The 24,862-nt window shown below is 38.2% G+C and overlaps 1 protein-coding gene across 2 annotated transcripts in view; it reads right to left on the reverse strand.

Moving 5' to 3' along the window:
- The window catches only part of LOC120297216 (sodium/hydrogen exchanger 2-like), an 85,544-nt gene extending 69,808 nt beyond the window's left edge, over nt 1-15,736 (reverse strand). The window contains exon 1 of one of the 2 annotated variants that reach the window (XM_039319583.1): nt 13,726-15,736. In XM_039319583.1, the coding sequence (XP_039175517.1) occupies nt 13,726-14,020 (295 nt within the window). In that variant the 5' untranslated portion in view covers nt 14,021-15,736. Of the gene's footprint in view, nt 1-1,141; nt 1,647-13,725 lie in introns of those variants that run through there. The other variant, XM_039319585.1, reaches the window with a different exon arrangement.
- Nucleotides 15,737-24,862: the final 9,126 nt, after the last annotated feature.

Raw genomic sequence — 24,862 nt, forward strand, 5'->3', positions numbered from 1 at the left:
AGTTCTTGGGAAGGCACCCCTTGAAGTTTCCTGAGGTCATGGCATGGAATGATTCAGGCACTTGCTTGCTATGTGGATTATATAGCTGAGCCAGCAGAATAAATTTTAGCTTTAAATCTAGCTATTTGAGAGTTCTGTGGTAAAGCATAACCCCAAATTTCTCCTTCTTTGTTGGTTTCTGAGCACAGAAATCTCTTAACTGCTCCAGTTTCAAAGGTTTGCCAATGCTGGATTTTGAAAGGTCTTCAGGAGGTGGACATGGCTTGAAAAAGCTTAAAATCCAGAAGTCAACTCTGCAACGAACCTGAATGGATCCATTTGGTTTTTTTCAGTTGCACCAGGATTGGGGGGGGTAGTGGAATTTTTCTCCTAGCTTAAACAATTATCTGTCCTGTGGGAACCAAGGTCGTTTCTATTTGTTAGATTGAGGTTGGGCTTTCTGTTAGAAAGCTCGCCAAACTATTCTATTGGGAAACATAGATGATTACATAGTGACAGGGTGGGAAATTTAACTTTGTATACTGTAACTTTTTGGAGGAAATTTTAGTCTTCGTTTCACTTTTGACAGTGCCAATACTTTGTAGCCAATAAACATGTTCTTAAAGAAACATCAAGCCTCAGAGTTCTGTTTTACTTGGTCTCATCTATCAGAATTTTAAGACTCCTTAAAATTTTATACTTGGGGTCCTGAACCCCAGTCACCCATCTAACTCTGTAGGAGGGTGACAAAGACTCAGGGAAAAAATGGAGAGGAGATGAGAGTTGTCCTCTGGCCTCAATGCAACAACGGCAAAAGGAACGCAGGCTACCACCCAGGCAAAGAGCGGGGCTCCTGTTGCTGGAGCTGCTGAGGCAGCACTCCCACTGATTTCATCCCATGGCCTTCGTTCACCTGTACGGTGGACCAGAACTGTGGAACATTAATCTTTTTATGGTTGAACTGAGAGCCAGGTTCGAAGATGAGTCCCTAGCTCTGCAAGCTGAGGACATCCATAACCTGAAGTAGAGAGGGAGACCAGCCAAGGACTATGTTCAAGAGTTCCCAAAGGTGGCTGGCATGCTCAGACCGTGGCCAGAGCCATTGCTGATCCACCACTTCAAAGCTGAGGTAGACCATGATTTGTTTCAGGCATGCACCTACTGAGGAGTTCCTGATCAGCTCCATGAATTGTACCGCGTGGTTATAACTTTAGACATTGAACTGGACCGCCACCAGAGGCCCACCACCTCTGAGCCCAAACCAAAACAGGTCCAGGAGAGATGACAAGTGGTCCGATGCCCCCAAGCTACTGCAGCCATCAGTTCCTTTCGGCCGTCAGTGGGGAACCCGATCAAGTGCTTCAGATGTGGCCAACTCAGACACCGAGCTGCTGATTATCCAGTTTCATTTCTCCAAGCCAAGAGTACACCTGCCACCACCACAAAGACAAAGAGAAAGCCTCGTTTGTGTGGGAGAAATCAAATTGGGCCATCCAAGAGCAAGCTTTCTGAGTCGCTTCTCTGCCCCAGGGAGAAACAGAACCTCATCCAGAATGACTCCCAATGCCAACACATTACAACAGTGACAATGAGAGGGAAAATGACCCAATGGTGAGCCAATCCCTCCCGCTTTTTGCCTTTCCCACAAAAGTCATAGTACCCAAGACAGGAGCCCAAATGGACTTAAATGTTTTAATTTACTCAAGCTGTACCAGATGCATAATCAATCTCCCTACTTTGCTAAAGCTAGGAATGCTTAGCCATGAGATTTGAACAGGCAGACAGGTCACTTATGTGGGGAACTCCTGCCACGCATCTAACTGAACCAATGCATTTAGAAATGGGCGAGCACTGGAAAATCATCCACCTCATAGAGGTCCCAAAAATGACTGAATCTAATTCTCAGATTGTCTTGACTTAATAAGTGGCACCCTTTGAATAGATGGGAGGATGAAGTGAGGACCTTAAGGTTAGCGATGAGACCCCTTCCCCCTCACACAGCTAGCAAAGTGTTAGAAGCTGTTGCTACTAGAGACCAAGAACTGACTCTTGAACCTGTGAGAGCTGCCATAGAACCCATTCCAGGGACCCAACTTATACCAAATGAGTACCAAGATTTAGAGGAAACTTTCAGTGAAAAAGAATGTGACGTCCTTCCCCGCCACCAGGCGACTGACTGTGCGATTGAATTCCTACTGGGTGCCAACTACCTAAGCCAAAAATGTATTCAATGACACCCAAAGAGTTAAAAGAAATGAGGGAGTACATTGACAAGAATCTGGCCAGGGGTTTCATTCAACCCGCAAAGTCACATGTGTCTACCTCCATACTGTTTAAGGAGAAGAAAAATGGATCTCTGAGACTGTGCGTGGATTTTAAAGGGTTAAATGCAGTCAGTGTGGAGAATATGTACCCCCCCTCCCCCAATGAAAGACATATTTTGTAGCCAATAAACATGTTCTTAAAGAAAACATCAAGCCTCAAAGTTCTGTTTTAGTCGGTTTTATCTATCAGAAGCATGACACTAGACTCTATGCCATTTTTCCCACACCTCAACTTTTCCAGCCAGAAATCCATTACCAAACAATATTGGACTAACTCTTTCAAATTATCTGAGGCACCTTTTATCACCAATTCATCTCTCATCCTTTCAGCAAATTCTTCTCTACATTGATCAATCAGATAATTCAACCACATATCCATAGCAAATAATTAAAAACCTGGTATGTGTGCCTGCACAGTACACCAACCGTGTTTGTAAATCTCATGGTTTCCTGTCTGTTGATCAAATCATTAAAGGATACTCTAAGTCTGATTTTTCTTCCAATATTATTCTGTTGCCATTGGCTTTGTTCATGGTTCAGCACTGTTGATGTCCTAATGGCTTCTGGTTGCCTTCTCTAAGGTCATCTCATAATTAGTCAAGTCTGATGCTGCTTCACCCCAGCTAAAGAACTGGATGTGATTCAGAATGCAAAGTGTAAAGTTACTGAAAGAAGAACTCCTGAAAAGATTTCTTATATTTGCCTAAACAACTGAAATTTTCACTGTCTTCCCTGCTTACATAACAGTGCAGGCAAGATTAAAATGGGACTTTTAATGATAAATGACTAATTATTCCTGAATTATTGAATGACTCTTGAAACTTCTTGGTGGAGTGTGGGAAGTATGGTCTGTATATTATATACTCATAAACACTTCCATTGATCTTCCCCCTTTCCCAATGTTATTAAAGGTTCTCACTTAGAGCTTTCCATCACCATCTTCTTTATGTGTACCTGATATGGATATATCAGAGATGGCCACTGTTGTCCTTTTCTTAAAACTGTCTCAGACCATCTGTGGTTAACTATTACCTAATCATAATGAATGTTATTAAAATGGCCATACAAAGTCATTCTATATTATTGAGGCTTTCGGTTTTGCATCACGTCAAGACAGATGCAGAAAGGCAAGGCTCTGCCTTCCAGGTCCGATTTCACCCTGCTGGGGGCCCTGAAAAGGGACTAAAGTCAGCCCAAAGAGGCAATGAAGAAGGAGGGCTGCCTTGTCGATCACGGAGAGATGGCTGTCTCTCCATTCGATCCAAGAATCCAAGACTGGCCACACCTCTGTGATCAGCCATTAGCTGCTGACAACCAAAGAACAAAAGCTTTAATTAGCATATCGTAAATAGCATGTTTGGACTGGGTGATATTACTGATCCTTTCTTTACTATTTTACAACTGAATTTCCTGGGAAAGGCTCCCCAAAAGCCTAAAACCTCCAGATGTGAATGGAAGCAGCATTTTAAATTTGTTACGGAGGACAGAAATACATAATACTGAAGTGAAAGTAATACAAAACTACAGTTTTGATAAATTTGAGAACTGAGATATTGTTAAGATTTTCTCTTTGAATAAAAAAAACCATTGAGGTGAAATATAAGAAATCAATCCTTTGTTTTAAGAGTGGAAAATGGACTTTGAATGACATCTAGTGGTAGATTTGTGCACAGCACTATTTGATTTGCTTGGTGATTCCTACCCTGGGAGAACAGCTGGCAATAAAGGAAAATATTGTGGCATACCTATCATCCTGATCTTCTTGGATTATAAATACCTACTGAGATTGGACTTTAATTTCAAGAGCTAGTGGGAGAGAAAGAAAAAATTGACCTTGGACTACACCTGGCTGGGAAAGACTTTTGAGCTGTTTTCAGAGAGGTTGAACATTTTGAATACTTCGAACATTGTGGATTACAACCTTGCCTGATTGACAATTTTGGGGATACTTGAGGCAAGGGATTACTATAAAAAATGCTTTCAGAACTGAACCTATACTTTGGAATCTATTGGATTATAAAGGATACATATAAAGATCAGAAAACTAATCTCCAGGAATGATGCCTCAAGAAAAAACAAACACAACTAATTCACCAAACAATTGTTGAATGCAAAGAGGATATTAAAAAATCATAATGAGACTAAAAACAATTTAGACAATATAAACGAGCAAATCTCCCAATTAAATCTACAACTGGAAAACTCCCAGATAACGACTACAAAGTATGAACAAATAATCTAGAAATCAGAAGACAAAATAGAGGAAATGGATTTAGAGATGGAACAGATAAAAGAACTGTAAGACTTAGTTATAACAATGAAAATGCAAAAGACCTTTCACCCCTTAGGTCTGCAAAATATATCTGATGGCAAGGAAAAAGATGTTAATCAAGAGAATATAGAGCTGTTAAGGGAAATGTCACAAGTTGGGAGACAGGAAATGAAAAGAGAAATTGAGGGAGAAAGAAACTAGGAGTTGCTTAAGGAATATAAATGGATGGAATTCTCCTCAAAAATACCCTACCTAAATTGTCTGCCTCATGCCAAGCAATTTTCACAAAAATAGAAAGAAAATTCCTGGGTGATTTAATTGCCCTGGCTTGGAAAGCTATTTGGCAAAGGAAAAAAAGCTAGAGATAGATTTAAAAAACAGAATATTTGACCTTTTAATTTAGAGGGGACATTATAGGTTTAAATACTTTTTTGAATAAGATTAAAAGAATGGAAGACTTTTAGATATAATTAGACTTTTATAATGAGGGATAGGATTTAGAATTAAGATAGCATTTTTTTCTTTTTTTGATATGGGAAATATGAAGATCAAAGGAAGATTGGTTTGAATAAAATTTTCAGCTATATAAATGTTTAATATTGAGGAAATCATAACTGATAATGATATTTCAAATACTGATGGGAAATCAAACTTTAACAAGAGTATGAAAAATGGGATATTGATTAATGAATTGACATTATTGATTTATGAATTGATACTACTGTTATTTGTATGATATTAGTAAAATATGATGAAGATGCTTATATCTAATTTTGTATACATTAACAATACCAAAAATTGCAATAGTGTAATGAAGGAAAAATGGAAGAAATATGGAGAAGAAAAGAGGATCAGGGAAAAAATACTGGATTGTGTAGTATTGAACAGATTTATACTGAAAAAGTTAATGTTAACTATCTGAACCCAGACAACATATTGTTTACTAAGCACTAAAGACTGTAATTCTTAAAAATTAATAAAACCTTAACAAAGTCAATATAGATTATTAACTCTAAAATCCACATATCAACTCAGAAATCACAGACTAATGAGTAAACCATTATGTTCTTTGGTATTCTTCACAAACAAAACAAATAGTATAATGAAAAAGATAGAAGTTGGTACTGAAATCATGGCATACTCATTAACCAAGCTTTAGGTACTTTAATCAAGATAAAAATAGATTAAATGCTATGAATATATGGGAGGTAAGCAGTTACTACCAAGAATCCTTTCAGAATTACAAGAACTGAATCCTGCTTGAAAGATTGGAAAATGTATATAAACCACACGTGTTAGATTACAGTACTAAATTTTACAATATTGAACGTGTATTAATTTGAAATAAATATGCAGCAGATTTTATTAAATTTTAAATTATACAAATTTTGCTGTTCTCATACTTCTTCCGAAATACCTGAAGACAAAATGTATGAGATGCAAATGCTTTCATTATGCATTATGCAAATCTTGCATTATGTGGGTGATGTCCAGATTGTGAAATTCTCAATCAGCATTGCTCTTCCTGAGAATTCAGGGACAACACATTTAGAGGACATTAAAATTAGTGAAGGCTGCTAAATATTCCTTTCATACATTTCAGAGCTAAGCTATGATATCAAAATGAAGTTTAAATTTTGATAAACGTTTTTGAGGACTCAATAACAAAAATATTATTTGTAGAAAATACATTTTGCATTCATAAGACCACTGACTTAGGAGGGGAAATTGATTTATGTCTCAGTAAATATGTTTAGAAGTCCATTGCAACTGATTATTTTCTATTATTTGCTGAGTTGCATACACCTCTGTAACTTATTTTATTTTTGCTATTTTGACATGGTTTGCCACAGGCATAGAGTCACCTTTTATACAGAGATCAATTATATTTATCCCATTGCTCCACATTTTCCACACTTAAGCCCTTTAATTACACAACTTGCAATTAAATGGGAGAGACCCAGGAACTGTAGTTCTTTATTATAGTTCACAGCTAAGATGTAATTCATACCATTACTTTTCAATCTACTGAAATATATACTAAAATGATTCACTCAAATCTTTTTTTCATTTATGAGTGAATTTTTAAAAATGTCAAATTTTACAGCTTTCCTAAGTGCTAGAAATAGAAATCATTGTACTTGTCTCTTGTAGTAAAAGTAGACTAATTTTTATATTATTGTTTGTACAACTATAATTAACTTTTGAAATGAGTTTACTGCATTTACTTCCTGATAATTAACAATAAGAATGGTCAAGAGAAACCAAAACTAACAAAAGAAAAAAAAATATTAAAGTGCTAAACTTTTTCAAACCTGAACTCTGATACACTCTACCACTAGAGCAATGGTTCTCAACCTGTGGGTCGGGACCCCATTTGGGGTCAAATGACCATTTCACGGGGGTCGCCAAACAACGCAGTCCGCCATTTTTTTCCCCTTTTCCCTAGCTGTCCTACTCCCTCTTATTGGTGGCCACACCCACTTGGGGGTCACCACAACATGGGGAACTATATTATGGGGTCACGGCATTAGAAAGGTTGAGAACCACTGCACTAGAGTCTAGTGGTATTTTTGATCATGAGAAACCTACTTATCTGTATATCTGTATTCATTTTTATTTTGATGAACTAGAGATAGATCAGATCAACTTCAGTGTAGTCAGAGCATTGTAAAAATATAATGCAACAGAAAAATAGTAAAATACCTTCAGTTTACTTTAAGTAACAAGTAACAAGGGTCATCACATATGCTGAAGAGCACAAGTACTCAGATATTAATTTGTCATCTTTTCATAATTTACAAACCATAAAACAAAACTTTGCCACATTTATGGCAAAGATATATGGGTTCTTATCTGAGCCTAGCTATTTTAAACAGAATAAATCTGAGCAACTAGGATAGATAGAATATAAGTCAGAAAGACTTATATTCTTGGGAGTCAGAATATACAGTATGTCAGTTATAAGTCTCTGCATAAAATTAAATATAGGCAAGGCATCTCATGTGCATAATCTGTTCACTTTGAGAATTTTCTTGAACTTCCTGTGACTGATGTCATAAAGGTAAGGACATTAAAATAGGTAAGGTTAATAATGCCTGTAACAGTATGTATTAATTACCTGGGGGATAGAAGAGAGAGCCACAGGCTGAACCACCAGTGTGTAAAAGGAGAGAAGGAGAGAAGGCATGGGAAATGTTTCAAAAAAGATCCTTTCCAGAGAATAAAAGGAAAGGAGGGGAGAAATACTTTCAATCTTGCATGATTTTGTTATAGTAACTTTACAATAAATATAGAGCTAGTACACCTGGTTGTGCTTCTTCTCTGGATTGCCTTGCAGGGCTAACAGTGTCCTTTTGAATTTAGGATTTATTAGATGATTCAGATTTTTTTCAAAAAACAAACAAACCTAAAAGTTAATTTAAATGGCACGGTTAGATTTAAAATTTGAAGACTTTATTCCAGTCATTAACCAGCACAATACTTAGCAATATTATTTCTTTTAAGAAAGGATCCTGTAAGATTAGACCAAAAGTCTTTCTCATCCAGGGTACTGTTCCTATTGATACCTTACTGCATGACAATGTCAAGTCCTCAACATTCCTACTCTTGTTTTTTAATCCATTTTTGTGGTGTTTAAAGATCTACTGCCTCTGTTTATGTAGTTAAAAAATATTTTTGCATATTTTGGTTGATTGGCCAATAGCCATAATAAAATATGTTTTTGCTAATATTGTTAGTCATTGATTTTCCATGAATTTACATAATCCTGCTTTAAAAGTAGCAAAGTTGACTGTACAGAAATGAATTGCATAGATAATATAATGGCCAGAGTTATTTCCTTTCATCAGCTGTGAATGAACAAAGAGTAATACTTAACCATTACTGTACATGCTAATTTTGGGGTTTCATTTGAAGTACACACAAAAACACTTTATTTCTACTACTACTACTACTACTACTACTACTACTACTACTACCACTAATTATTATTATTATTATTATTATTATTATTATTATTATTATTATTATTGAGGATCATCACTGTCAGCCAGATGTTCAGACTAGATTTGACATTTTTGTCTATCTATCAAATCCTTACCAAGGACCTGGGATAGGCAGATGTGGATATTTGATGTTATTACAGATATCGTGGCAGGATGAAAGCAATTCCTAGTAAAGCTACCTTTTGAAATTGACTAATGGTGCATTTGTATTATTATTATTATTATTATTATTATTATTATTAAGTTGGAAGGGACTTTGGAGGTCATCTAATCCAACCCCCTGCTCAGGCAGGAAACCGTATACCATTTCAGACAAATGGCTGTCCAGTCTCTTCTTTAAAACTTCCAGTATTGGAGCATTCACAACTTCTGGAGGCAGGTTGTTCCACTGATTAATTGTTCTAACTGTCAATAAATTTCTCCTTAGTTCTAGGTTGCTTTTCTCTTTGGTTAGTTTCCATCCATTGCTTCTTGTCCTGCATTCAGGTGCTTTGGAGAATAGCTTGACTTCCTCTTCTTTGTGGCAACCCCTGAGATATTAGAATACTGCTATCATGTCACCCCTAGTCCTTCTCTTCATTATCTTGTAGCATATTTTACATAAAAATACTTTGAAAATTTACAACATCTGGAAGTATGCAGAAGCTTTTGTTAATATTATGATATTATCCAATTAATGTTATGCATGAAAAATCAGGGTTACACTTACTACCTCAAACAGGGGAACCTATACCATCTCAGACAAGTGACTGTCTAGCCCAAACATGTCAAACACAAAGCCAGGGGCCCGGATGCAGCCCGCAAAGTGTTTTCATGTGGCCCACAAAGCCATCCTGGAAACAGTGAGGGAATGGCCCCCGCTGCCTTGGCCCTGGCCCAGTCCAGCCAGGAGCCCATGTACAATTTTGTGGTGGTCATCTATGCTGAAACGCATTCAGCCTTAGCTCCACAAGGCTGTCTGGAAACAGTGAGGAACCAGCCCCTACCACATCGGTCCTGCCCCCTGGGTGCATGCTGGGGAGGTGTCACCCTTTGTGAGGAATGAAGAAATGCACCATCACCTGGAAGTGGCCATCAAATGGCCCTGGCCTACTTCACATATCTGGCTTGATGGGATCCGGGGGAGGGGTTTTGGCAGGCAGCGGGGCACTGTCCTCACAGCGCCGAGAGGCTGAGCCAGGTGGTATGAATCTGATGAGAAGTGCAATCCTGCCTAGCCCACAGCCTGCCCAGTTTCAGCAGGCAGCAAGGTGCAAAGCTGGCGAGCTTCGCACTGCCCAGCTCAACCACTCAGCGCTGTGAGAACACCCCGCTGCCTGCCGAGACTGGGCAGGCTGGGGGCTGGGTGGTGTTGCGCTTCTTTTTGGATTCGCACCACCTGGCTCAGCCTCTCCGCGCTGTGAGGAGAATGCCTCGCTGCCTGCCAAAACCGGGCAGGCTGGGGGCTGGGCTGCATTCCACAGGTAACATTGACTCTCACGCTGCTCATGGCATCCCCTTCCCCAGAGCCCACCAAGCCAGATATATGAAGTAGATGAGGGCCATGTGCTGGCCACTTCCAGGCCATGGTGCATTTCTTCACTCTTCACGAAGGGTTACACCTCCCCAGCTGTGTTTCTTGCCTGTTTTTCTCCCTCCCTCATCTCAAATATTTTCCCACCACTCTGTACTTAGGAAGAAAAGAAGGAAGGAAGGAAGGAAGGAAGGAAGGAAGGAAGGAAGGAAGGAAGGAAGGAAGGAAGGAAGGAAGGAGAGGGAGGGTCCGAGGGAAGTCCTGCCTTAGTCCTGCCCTGCTGCCCTTTCACCATCCTCTTGCCCCCTCCTCCTGGCCTATCCTGGGGATCTCCCATCCTATTGCTAAGGAAGCTTTGGATACAAAGCTGGGCCTCTTCCCATGAAGAGGGAATGGGCTTCCCTCTGACTTTGCCCTCGTGCCCATCATGAACAACCTGGCTAAGGAGAGCAAGCACAGCAGCAGCAGCCCCAGCTGCACCCCCTTAGGGAAGTGGGGCTTGGCTTGGTGCCGTGGGTGCTTGAGGGCCAGGCGGGCATTTGACCTCTGCTGCCCAGGGATCCAGGCAGCCCACACCACCATCCAGCTTCCCCCCCACATGGCCTGAGAGGAACAGTGAGGCTCCTCCAGTGGACCATGCCTTGGCACTTGCCCTGGTCCCACCCCTTCTGTCAGAGACCCTCAGATCTGTCCCACTCCTGCCCAGGCCCCCATAGGCACCATTGACGCAAATGATGTAGAGCTGGCCACACCCACCCAGTTGGCCACACCCACCCGATACACGCCCACCCTGGCCACACCCACCCGCCCACCCGAGGGCAACCGCAATGCTGATGTGGCCCTCAATGAAATTGAGTTTGACACCCCTGGTCTAGCCTCTTTTTTAAAATCTCCAGTGATGAAGCACCCATGATTTCTGGGGGCAAGCTATTCCACTGGTTAATTGTCCTCGCTATCAGGAAGTTTCTCCTTAATTCCAGGTTGCTTCTCTCTTTGATCAGTTTCCAACCATAGTTTCTTGTCCTGCCCTCTGGTGCCTATTCATAAGAATCTAGTTAATGGTTAACAATAAAAATGGCACTAGATAAGAATTAACAGAATTCAAGAGGGGTTGAACTTAGACCATTTGTGAGAACACAGAGATTCTAGACCGATTCCTTTCTTGATTCTGCCCTTTGTCTATGCTTGTACTTCTCCAACTTCAATAACAATTATTATAAAACTACTGTAAAGAAGTTTTTGTTTTAAAAAAAGCCTTTCCAGACTAGTCTATAGTCTTGGATTCTACTGTACAAAGCTCTTACCCTAATAGTAATTAGGCGTATCGTAATACTAACCAGGCTAAGATTCCTGACCCAGGTAAGTTGCTTAGATGCTATGGCTTGTTAAAATGGTTCCATTGAATTGAGGAGAAATGTGGGCTGCGGCTGATACAGGCAATTTTCTGAATGCTATTTTTAATGATATCTGAGACATACAGAACTTTACACTGTAGATTTTGCACATAAATTTTATTTTAATTCAATATTCTCATGCTTACATTAAACAAGGCCCTTGTTTAATGCAGGCATGAACTTTGCTGTAAGCAATAAACCAAATACTACAACAATATCTGGTAGCAATACCTTTAATTGTCTACTGATAATTAGATTTACACTGTTAAATTTTATTCATTTCAGAATTTATTATCTACCTCTTCAGTACAAAAGTTATAAAATGCATTCTATAATATATGACCCACCTTATGATTTTCTCTAGGAAAAAATTCTATGGCTGAGGTGACATATATTAATTTGTTATTTAAAATATTTATATATTTCCTGTCATGTAATATTTCCACAGTAGAATACAAAATTAAAAATAAATTGAATACAGAAATCAAACAGCTAAAATATAACCATACATACATTATATATGTGGGGGAGAGAGAGAGAAAGAGAGAGGAGAAAGAGGGAGAACAAGAGCAAAGAAGTTCAATCTCTTTATCATGAACTCTTAAATACTAAAGCAAATAGCACTTTTTTAAAATGCAGCTACAGCATAACTAAGTTTGTACATCTTTATTACTAGAGAATCCTTCTAAAGGATAGACAGGACAAGATGAAAGACAGCTTTCATGGATGAGCTTTAGTCACTAGCCTCTTCTTCATTGATGAGCTTAAGAAATGAAAAATGTCATCCCAGGCAGATCTAAATAAATTGCAACCTTCTTGTGGAATGAGATGCTTTCTGAATGGACTCTCAGGACCACACACATACTGTATATACCAAAAACAGAAGATGAAGGATTTCTAAATACGTGGTTCCAAGGTAACCAGATTATTTTAAAATTGCCATTGTATACTTCCAAGATATACTGTCTTCCCAATTTCTTAGCATAGTCTTCAGCCACCAGCATTTCCTGATGGTCTCTCATCTGTCCTGAACAGGTCTAACCTGCTTAGCTTTCCTGATCTAAGCAAAGGTCAGCTGAGCAATATTATCAGTTGATCTTTTCTTGGGAGCCCATTTATACAAATCTGAAGTGGAGTTGATCTTAATACATCAACATTAGAATTTTTGAACAAATCTGAAACAATGGGACCACACACAAAAACTACATACAGAGAGTTTATTGCACACAGGTAGTCCTCGACTTACAACAGTTCATTTAGTGACCGTTCAAAGTTACAATGGACTGAAAAAAGTGGCTTATGACCATTTTTCCCAGTGATGACCTTTGCAGATCATGTGATTAAAATTCAGATGCTTGGCAACTGGTTCATATTTATGATCCTTGCTGTGTACCAAGGTCATGTAATCACCTTCTCCAACCTTCTGACAAGCAAAGTCAATGGGGAAGCCAAATTCACTTAACAACCAGGTTACTCATTTATCAACTGCAGAGATTCACTTAACAATTGAGGCAGGAAAGGTCGCAAAATGAGGCAAAAGTCACTTAACAAATGTCCTACTTAACAACAGATATTTTGGGCTCAATTGTGGTCGTACGTTGAGGACTAGCAGTATACTGTACAAAGTATTTGAGATTTACATGTAAATTTACAGCATTTACATGTTTAGACAACAAGAATCTCCTTCTTCTGCCTTTCTCTGTACCTGTAATTATTCTCTTTATTTCTAGAGTACTAGATATAAGCTAAATACCCCAGAGAATGCAGGGATAAAATCTTATTGCAAAAGCCAGCTGATTTCCCACCAAAGAAATTAGGAAGGAGTCCTCCAATGCGATCCTTATCTAATCATTAGCATTCTGCTTTGTTGCTTTCTCTGAGATAAGAGGAATCCGACCGATCGCTTATGCAAAACGAACTGCCGGGAGAAATGTTTGTCATGCAAAGGGAGCACCTGGATTTGCCCTGTTCTGCTTTGTCAATGATATCTGACCCCTCAAAGCTCTCGTCCAAATCTCTTTCGCTGTGTTGGACAGGATGACAATTTACCACGGAGGAATCTTAGGCTTCAGAAAAAGATTTAAAAACTCAAAAGATGCTGGACGCCCAATTCCTAGAATGGATCCCTGAAAGGCATCTATTACCTGCACCCCTTCTCCCCAAAACACCTGTTCTACATTCACCGCCCGAACGCCACCCTTGACCCGAAGGGGCTTCTATGTTTTCTTTCACTTACCGATCTTGGCTAAGGAAGCCAGGAGGATCCAGAGGGTGATTTCGAAGGGGATTTGCACGTGCGGGTAATCCAAGGTAAAGACGTGAAGCCTAGTCTCCTCGAAAGGGGTCTCAGCGGGCACCTGCAAGGTGCCTGCTCTGGGATTGGGATGGATGGATGGCATGACAGCCGGATCGCTCGGCTCTTTTTCCGAGGCGGAGGCGGAGGCTGCTACCACAGATTGCACAAAGGCAGCCATCAGGAGCAGCAAGAGGGCAATCCCAGGACTCCCCGGGCACCCCTGAGCAGCACCCATTGAGCGGTTGCGGGGCCGGTACTCTCCGTTCAACTGGAAAGGGAAGCAACGCCTGCGCTAAACCAGTTCAATTCCAGCATGATGGTGGTCCTGCCCTCATCGCCTGCAGGGAAGACAGAAGTCACGCGGGGGTGGGGGGAGGGAGAAGGAAGGCGGTCCGGCGAAGGACGCCCTCTACTCCACCTTCTACGCCGGGTTTCATCTCCTGCCCGGCCGGTGGGGTCACCTGCGGGCTCTCCTGCGAGACTCGCCTTTCGATCCTTCTTCTAGAACTCGGGCTCACCAGCCGCTCCTTCCTCATTTACGCACCTGCAGGCTAGAGGAAGGAGGGCAGTGCCGGGCCAGGCTGGCAATGAGCACCCGCAATGGATAACGTTTGGCAGCCCCAAAGAGAGTTTCCCACACGAGCAACGCCCGGCGTCTTTCTTCAGCAGGAACGCTTCGAGTGCTTTGAAGGTCATTCGCATGGAGAGACGCTTTGCAGTCCGCCCAGCTGTCTTCTCAAAGGCCCGTTCTCCCCAATGCTCGCCTCCCGGGGGCCTGGGCGGAGGAATAGGGCGCTAGACTCGTCCCTTCCGCTCCCTCAGCAGCGCGGAGACCAGCGCGAGGGCAATCAAAGCTGGCGGGAGATTTCCTGAACTTCAGGAAACTTTCCTGTCAGCTGTCAACAACCCTCCGCCAAGAACAGCCGGGTTTCACAGCTCCGACTGTTGAATCTGATATTGATAGCGTTTAGGCGAGGAGAATACAATGGAATGAAAAGCCAACAGGATCTCCTCAAGATATCGGGCAAACTGGAAATGAATCCTATATGAATATAAACTTCAAAAGAGGTCGGAATCCCTTGTGAGAAAAGTATCATTAAACCTCCTGAAAGTTTATCCATTCTCATATAATATTGCTATCTTTAACCTTGCCAATAGAGTGCTCTGAAGAAATAGGACTCTGCTTCCAATAATAGCCATGCCTCAATATGTTATGTCAGTGCAGAATTAGATATTTGAAAGCCAACTTTCTCGTGGCAGATTTGAGGATTGAGTAAAGATGTACTTGGAAAGCCTTTTTTGTTCCAGAGCAATAGGTTGAGAAGATTCACGAAATACCTTGGATCCATATTTTGTGCCATAGGATACCAAAAATCAGGTATAACTTTAAAGTTATTTATTAAGACAATATTTCAGTTGGCTTTTTGCCTAAGGCAGGGTTAGATTCTCCCAGATTCTATTCCAGTATCTTAACCATTACACCAAAGTGCCCTTATCTATATATCTAAGTGGCCCTTGAAGATACATTTCATAAATATTTTATTAACAGGTTGAAAAGGAAATTGTAGAAACTGATGCTTTTTCATATAAATTGAACTTATCATCACTATCTTTAGTGTGGTACAGAGTTTAAATATTTATTTAAAGTTAACTTGATTGTCTCAAGTGTCATAAAAAGCAACAATTAACTAAAGTTAAATTCTTAATGAAAACAGTTAAATAATAATAATTTCTTACATATCCCATACATCTTCTGATCTACTGTATATGGATATTTAGTCTATTCTAGATATCAATTTAGCAAGTTTTATACTTCTAAAACCAAATTGTATATTGTACTGCAGTAGGTAACAATATCTAAGTTATCGGCCTTCAAACTCCAACAAATTGGCATACTGTACTCTGTATTTAAAATACCCATGTGAAAGTGTATACAGACTCCAGATCTATATGCGTGTTAAAATACAATAATAAAAAGTAAAATATTTTCAGCTTAAAACAATCAAGCTACTTCATTCTCAAAATGAAACAGATAATAAAATTGATCTCTTTAACAAAAGACAATTAATCCAGCATCATTTTGAGGACTCTGACTATGATTTGAGCAAGATGTTAAGATGGCTTCTCTCATTTCCCAGATTCTAAACACACTGGAGATTGTGGTCTCTTGTGGACAGGAGGAACTGGACAATCTCAAGTCCTCTACTTGTCCAGAAATGAATTACGAAGAGCTGGTCTACATGCCAGCTGTTCAGTCTATCACACATTGGCTCCACCACTTGGTTCACCATTTCTTCCCCGGAAATCCTCAATTGTTCTTTTTTAAAAAATAATATTTTATTAATTTTACATTTGAATATTTAAAAAGCAACGTGGTGACTGGGTTACAATAGTTCAATAACAAAATCTTAGTGCAAATCTCTCAAATATTTCTTCTCTTTTTGCCTTAGCATTTACTGTCTCATATTCAGTTTAGTACATTTCTAATTACTGTATATCAACTTAATAAGAACATCATTATTACATTTATCAATAAATTTTTAGCTTATACATATCTTAATTACATTCAATCTTCATAAACAATCCATATCCTGTTATTAGTTTTTACTCAGTTTTTAATTTCTTATCAATATTCCAATTTAACCTTTGATATTTAAAATTTTCAGATTTTGGGTAACCAAAATTTCCCTTATCTCACTTCATAACAAACTATAATATCCAAAATACATATTTTATCTATTTGAATATAATCTTGTTCTATTTCCTAAGAGTTATCTATTTCCCATCATATTAAATCATCTACTTAATATATATAATGGTTTTGATAAATCAAAACCATTATATATATTGCCTGGGTTAATTAATGAATCAAACATATGCATAATATTTAACTTTCTTTTCCCTTTTAAGTCTAATTTTTAAATATTAAGTCGATAAAATCCTTATTTTCAACTAGTTTCCAAATATTATAAATCTAATAACCAAAATTCCCCTTATCTCAACATCTCCCTTTAACCCTCTAACTGACAATATAAAATCCCCTCTAATGAGTCAAAATCCCAGTTTTTTCAACCTTATTCTACCTTTCTTCCTTTGCCAACTAGGCTTCCATATCAGCGTCTTTAAATCATCAAATAGATCTCCCTCTATTCTTACATATGTTATTTGAATTAAAGGAGACCATTTGATTGCCAGTTTTCTGGAAGGACTAGACCATTTGTATTTGTTAAATTGTCTCCCTATTATTCCAGTTCCCCATGTTTGCTCTAATATATTTGTCTTCAATTCAATCTGTTCCACTTCTTTCTCAAATTTCTTCTGATTTATATAGAAAGTCATTTCCATTTTCAATGTTGTCACTTCCTTTTCTGGATTTTCCATCAGGTGTATTTGTTGGTCAATTGAGTCCTCTGTCTTCATATTTGGTTGTCCCGCTTCTTCTGTTATCTTCTGCATTGTTGGTTCTTTAGTTATAATCAAAATTTGGCTTTGTGCATCTAAGCTGGCATCTTGATCTTTTATTTTAGGTCTTATTTTATCACAAGCTACAAGAATGCTTTCATGTATTGTTTTCAACATAAAAAGAATCTTTTCCTGGTCTTCATCCATATCTTTCACTTATTTGTAAATAGTCTTTCTAGTAAAAATTATTTGTTAAGCAAAAGTCAGTAAAGGTTTACATTCACAGTTCAAGTAGGCCAATTATGCTGCTTAGCTGTTCTCTTACAGCTAAATCTTCTCACTGATGGTTCCAAGGTCAGGGAGGTCTTATCTAAGGTCTGGGCTTTGAGCCAAGTCTCTTTTTAGGAAATAACAAATTGCAATACCAAGCTTCACCACAAGATGTCACTAATGCCATTTAGAGTTTTTTTTGAGTCCCAAATTTTTCTAACTCTTTTTCCAATTTTATTTCTTTTTTATAGATAAAAACAAAAGTCTCCAATAGAAATAGGACAATTGTTAGTCCCCAAGTTTCAGGAAAATATGAGTTGTTCTTTTTAATGCTTTGATTCCCTTGGGTAGTCAAATGCTATTATTCTTAGAGGGTAGGATAGAAATTCCCTTCCCTCTCTCCTCACAGGGAGAAGATACTTCAAACAGCTTTTACAGGAAAAGAAGGTACTTGGGGTAAAGAGAAGATCAGATCTCACCCCGTTTCATCCATGTTGCTTTCAGAATGCTTGATAGAAAATTTGACTTTGGCTGTCTGCAGCCTAATGACAAACCATATTGCTATGGCCGATCTCTTCTCTGCCAGTTTGGAGGGCTGCCCTGGATAGAGCGGGAGGGCTACCACCCTTCTGCAATTAAGCGGGGGTCCCCTCCTTGCTCGTCGCCCCTACAGGGCAACTTTTGACCCTTTCCAGGGTCTCCCAGTGAAGGAAAATTGGATGTGGAAGACGGAGTCGCCTTCCAAGCGTCCGCAGCATCCACGTCAGCAAACCGGAAGTCCTCAATTGTTCGTAATACTATCACTATCTATTAAGTTTCATGTTTATAGATTTTGAAAAAAAATCAATTAAGTATGCAGACTTAATAATCTATTTTTATTTTAAAAAACTGAAGAAAGTTTATGAAATTGCACTTAATTATTGATGGAAAACTACACTTGAATATTCTAATATCCATTAGGTCACTTTAAAAGAAGCAGTGTAAGTTGTTTTTAACATGACATTGGAATAACAGAAAGCATAAGTAAGTATTGGATAACTTTGAAAACATCTAAGAAGGATCTAATTCAACTGACAGAGTTTCATTTAAGAACTCTGAACATTTCCTCATGACTTATCACACCACTATTGTCACCTTTAGGGTTGAAACTTTCAGGACTATTAAAATGATTGATGACTTTCGGATAAGCATGCATATGTTATTTTTCATTATATTTGTAACATTTGGATTGTATTTAAAAATTAAGATTACATAACATTTAAACATGACAGAATAGAAATGTTGCAAGAAAGCTGTGGAAACTCAGTGAGTCACTGAGAGTGAGATGGGTGGTACCTAAATTTGACAAATAAATACATAAACAAACATATATTCATACTGTTGGCTGAAAGGCAACACAATTTTGAACAACTACATATGACAGCAACTATTCTGCCTTCCACATACATATTAAAATCTGAAATGCATATGCAAAGTACATGTTTTTCCTCATAATTTTGGTAGCTTATTAGTCAAACGTTATGCATAAACACAAGTATATGACAAAAATTATGCAGAAACATGAGTTGTAGCAAAACTATAAAACTGGATGAAAATACTAATCATCTTAAGTACAGAAAGTAGATAGCAAATTTGTTGAGATTCCAATAAGAAAATTATAAGCATATGTACTATGTAGAAAATTACAAACTTGAGAGCTGCACATGAAAAAAAAAGCATGGTAACCATTCTGTATAGGTTTTCTGCCAATTTTGTAAAGTATAGGGTTGAAAAGCTACTAAAGCAAGCATTTTGGTCAACAAGTAAAATTTCTTGGAACACTATAATCCATCCTCACTACTACATGTCTGTAACCACTTTTCTCTTAGCAAAATTCAGGATTGATACTAGGTCACATTTTAGAAAAAAGCCATTAAGAAGTTTGACTGCAGACAGACAAAGCTTTAAATAATTTCTATCCTTTTTTATTGCAAATACTGGATCCCCACCTCCTTTTTATGAGTGGCTGAAGCAGACCCGGGATGATGTTAACTCAGGGATGATGTGATGTCATATACCATACTAAAAGTATTCAGATCAGATACTGAAGGGCAATGAGAGATATGGGGTTTTTCACAGTAACACTCATTTTTAGAAATACCTCCCCAGGGAAGCCTAGAAAATACTTGACTCCTTCTGAAAACAAGCCATAATTTTCCTGCAGCATTAATAATCCTATAATAATCCTGTAAATGGATTATTTAGGTAAGGATTTAGACAGATTATATGGCGATTGGTCCAATGTAGCCCAGAAGACTGGCTGAGTTTGGATTGTTACACAAAATAGAAGGCACAGGGATCTCCGAGTAATTCACACTTACTTGGAGCTCTTGGAGTCCTAGTGGACAATCATCTAAATATAAGCCAGCAGTGTATGACAGCTGCCAAAAAAGGCAATGCAATCCTAAATCACATGAAGTACTAGTACTGCTTTACAAAGCCTTAGTAAGATTACACCTGGAATACTGCATTCAGTTTTGACCACCCCATTAAAAAAAGATATTGAGACTTTGGAAAAGTACAGAGAAGAGCAATAAAGATGATTAAGGGCCTGGAGGCTAAAACATATAAATATTGGTTGAAGGAATTAGGTAGGGCTAGCTAGTCTAATGAAAAGAAGGATCAGGGGTGACATGATAGCAGTGTTCCAAAACTTGAGGGATTGCCACAAAGAAGAGGAGGTCAGTCTATTTTCCAAAGTACCTAAAAGCAAGAAATAATGGATGGAAGCTAATCAACTAATTTAGAACTTAGGAGAAATTTCCTGACAATGGGAACAATCAGCCAGTGGAACTGCTTGCCTTCAGAAGTTGTGGATGCTCCATCATTAGATGTTTTTTATTATTATTATGGAAAAGTTTTATACAAGTTTTAAACAATATCCCCCCCCTAAAATAACCCCTCCCTCCCTCCCCCCCTCACTTCCCAGAGTTGGTTACAGGGTTACAAATAAACAAGCAAATTCTAAATAAACTTATCCAACTATACAAATAATAAAATCGATAATATACTTTAACTCAAATACAAAAAAGGAAAAAAAATTAACAATATAAGCATTTCCAAATTAAGAACCATAAATAATTCATAATCTGCATAATGCATTTTAAACCCATATCATAACCCATATTTACTCTACATATAATTTATCCATCTTCACCTCACTGAGGTGTATATTTCTTTTAAACAACCATTCGTCCATAATAAACACAAAATTTTCCCTCCAATATAACCTAACCAACAAACTTACGTTCGATAAAATTGGCTCTTTGCTTTTTATCCCTAAGAAAGTCTATTAATACCCTCCTACTTAAAAAGTTTCAGCAAACCATTCATCTTCTAAAATTCTCACCAACAGAGATCATTAAAATTTGAATTCTTTTACACATTTACCCATAATATGTCATAATTTTTTTTCACTTTAAATTAAGAATTTATAATATATATATTCCCAAATATTTAAACTTTTCCACTAAATCAACACCTTCTATTATTCTTTTTCTTTACATCTACATACTATACAAATCATTCACTGTTCCTTTAAAACATACTAAATACAAATCATTCACTATTCCTTTAAAACATCTTCTATCTCAAAAAACTACTACAAAAGTTCATCATTTCCTTTTCTTTGTTCCAACATCCATCTTCTGCTGTTCTTTTAATTTACGTCTATAGGCTGCACAAGTCACTCGGTTCCTTTTAAAAATCTTCTGTCTCAAGAGACTGCTGCAAAGATTCAGCCTGTTTATCTCCCACATCCAATAGCATAGCACGGCTCCTCTTCCAACTTTTCTTCTATTATCTCAGGTCGTAAAGATAATGGAGAGCCCACCTTCAAAACCAAAATGTAAAAATCTTTCGCCTTTGACATTGTATTAAGTCTGTAATATATCCCCGCATAATTCAGGACTATTCCAACCGGTATATCCCATCTAAACCGAATCTGTCATTTTTTGAGCTCCTCAACCAAAAAAACAAAATTCTTTCTTTTTCTAAGAATTTTTGAAGGTATTTCTTTTAAAATTATAACATCTTGAGCTGCAATTTGAAATCTCTGCTTATAAAAAGCCTGTAAAATTTCATTACGAAGTGATCTCCTAGAAAAATAGATAACCACGTCTCATGGCAAATTCCTCTGTCTCGCAACCCTAGAATTAACCCTAAAAACTTTTCTGTCTCAATATTTCTTCAGGCTCAGCCCCCAAAATGAAAGCTATATCTTTTACCACCACTTGTCTCAAATCCTCTTGAATATTTTCCTTCATTCTTTTTATTCTTAAAGCAAATTCCATGTTTCTGTATTGTAACATAGTAATTTCATCCTGTATTATTTCCACATTGTTTTCCACTTTGTCAATTCAATCTGCCAGTTTTTCAAAATTTTCCACATCATCAATACGCTCATCCAGAAGATCTATGTGACCAACAAACTTTTGAAATGCAAACGCTATGTCCTCTGTCAGTTTCATGAATTTATTTTCAATAAAAACCTCCATCTCTTCTTTAATCTGTCATGCCTTTTTTTCCAAGGCATCCTGTAAATCTTTAAGTATACATGCTGGAGACAATGGAGAAAGTGGTGGAAACTTAGACTTAGCTTGCTGAGCTGTCTGCATTACCGGGAAGATCGAGGCTTTAGAAGCAACAGAAGCTCCGAGACGCTTTGAAGCCATTTTATTTTTAAGACCACTTGTAAAAAGTCTGCTAAAATCTTATAAAATCAACAAATATCCCCCCCAAAAAAGAAAAAAGGAGAAGGGGAAAAAAGACAAAAGCCCCCTTAGAAGAAAAAAAGAAGATTCTTGCAATTTATACAAATACAAAATCTGTTACATTGTTCCAAGTAGAAGTTCCGGTCCTTTCACTCAATGAATCAACATCTCAGCACCATTTTCACCACTCTTAATTAAAGGAAGGAGAAGGTAAGTTCTTTTCCAGAGTTAAAGTCTGAAATAATCCCCATTTTAGTCTCTCCTGGTCAACTCTGTCTGCTTTAAATTTTACTCACAAGTTCATTTTAAGTGCAGATGTGGAAGCAGCGTCTAGCTTTGCCCTGGGAAAATCAGGGCAAAGGCATCCTGGAATGTGGAGAACACCCCAGACTCCGTGGGAGCTCTCACCCTCTGACCACCAAAAACGAAAACTTTGGGGCCTCAGGGAGCTTTACCACTATCTGAGGAAAGCTCACCTCCTCTCCTTCGCCTGGGGAGAGAGGTTCCAAGCCACGAGACAGCTGTTGCTCGCTGTCTCAGCTGGCTTTGACACATCCCAGGGCGGACGGCTGAAGAAAGCCGCCATCGCCACGGCCATCACCACCAGAAGTCTCCACTGGAGGCTTTTAAGAAGAGACTGGAAAATCACTTGTCAGAAATGATATAGGGCAGGGATGTCAAACTGCCTGCCTGCGGGCCGGACACGTCATGAGGAAACCGCGTCTATCCCATTGCCGGCAATGGGGGAAAAGTTCCAATACGTTGCGTGACATCATGTGACGTCGTGAGTTTGACGTGTCTGGTATAGGGACTTCTGTCTGAGAACTGTGATGTTCTATATGCAGATAACATCATGCTGGTTTGCAGATGACACCAAGCTGGCAGGAATAGCCAATACTTCAGAAGATAGGCTTAAGACATGGGTCCCAAGCTATGGGCCCCAGCCCGGTACTAGGCTGCAGGCTCTTGGCCAGCAGGCTGCAGAAATGGCTGCCCAGGGCATGCACACTTGGGTGCGCATTCCCACCCCACTTGTGCTAGCACCTGCAGCCCCGTTCGCCTACTTTCAAACTGCTAGGAGTTCACCCCATCTCGTGGCAACAACCGGGTCTCAAGTATGAGCCTGTCAGTCATTAGCCTAGCATCATAACCCCATGAGCCACTGTACTCCTTAACATCCAACCGGTTTGTAAGGATCAAAAAAGCAGAATACATTTTAGAATATAAATGCACTTAAGATTTGTGGTGTTGATGATTTTTTTAAAAGTGGATAATAGAAAAGAATGATCTTGGTTTTCTAATCATAGAATAAGAGATAATTTTATATTTGTACTTTTATTTGCTGCAAAGAAAAACAGAAGCTTTTTCCTAATTTTTTTTTTATTCTTTATTTTTCGTTCTTATTCCTTTCTTTGCTGCTTTAATTTATGGTGGTTTGTATGCTCCTAAAATTGTAAAAATTGTAAAATTTTAATAAAAAATTATAAAAACAAAAAACTGAATCAATTTCACTGATTTCCCAATATTTGCTTTCTGATGCAGAAACTAAGTAATGGGAGTGATACTAAACTGTGCTAATTTTAAATACAATTAGATAACCTCTTCTAGAGCTTTACATTCTGACAAGTGAACAGCTTAATAACAGTTGGGAGGAAATAAAAATCCTTTTATTAGTTATGGATATCAATGTTCAAAATTATCTTAATTCAGGAAAAATTATCTTAATTCAGGAAAAATATATTTCTGATTTTCTCATGTAGCTGTGAAAATCTTTGTTGCTTTTACATTATTCTGTAAAAGACAGTGAAAAAATATACAATCAATAAATGCAACATAGGAAAATGTTAAGTGTGAAGTAAATATAACTGGAGAACTAATTTCTTATATGCAGAAAAGCATTTTTATGTTCTTAAATAATTTATATTCATAGTGCATATATTAGAGGGAATATTTTTTTCAAATGTCTACACTTACAAACAGAGTTAATATTCCACCAGTGCAAACATATTTTCATTCATGTGACTCCTGTTTTAACACAGCTCCTTTTCAAAGCATTTTAAGCTTCTAATTAGCAGGGGGACTACTAAAGAAAAACTACCTCTGCCTTTTTAGGAGTATCCAGTCTGGAAGGAACTAAACCTTTAGTTATGAACAAGTAAAAACAATTTGCAAAACTATAAAACATAAGAGTGTTTTACAATTAACTAAATAAGCACCAATTGGCTATTGAACTCAACAGAATGGTTTTTCCCCAGTATCTTCCAGGGGGCTTGCTCACTGCATACTTTTCCCATTGTCTTAGTAAACCTATAGCCATCTAATTTTTTAGTTAAATCAGGAAATATAACCACATAATTGAAGAGATATCCCTTATTACAGGCAAAGGAGCATGATTTCAATCATGGTTGACATCTTATCTTGATTCACCCATTCCCCATCAATATCCAGCTCTCTCATCTGGCAGACCCATATTACCAACAAGAAGGTCCATATCTCCTGCCACAATCTCCTTCCCTGCCTCCCTCTGTCTCCCCTGCTTCTCATGCTGCCCCCCAATTTCAGCTCCGTGCAACTAGATTTCCTTTTTTTCAGTATTATTTATTTCCCATCTTTATTCCAAGTTTCTGGACCACATTTAATTAAATGAATATAAG

The sequence above is a fragment of the Crotalus tigris genome, unplaced genomic scaffold (assembly GCF_016545835.1).
Source record: "Crotalus tigris isolate CLP2741 ecotype Arizona unplaced genomic scaffold, ASM1654583v1 scf7180000023602.573895, whole genome shotgun sequence".
Classification (NCBI taxonomy): domain Eukaryota; kingdom Metazoa; phylum Chordata; class Lepidosauria; order Squamata; family Viperidae; genus Crotalus; species Crotalus tigris.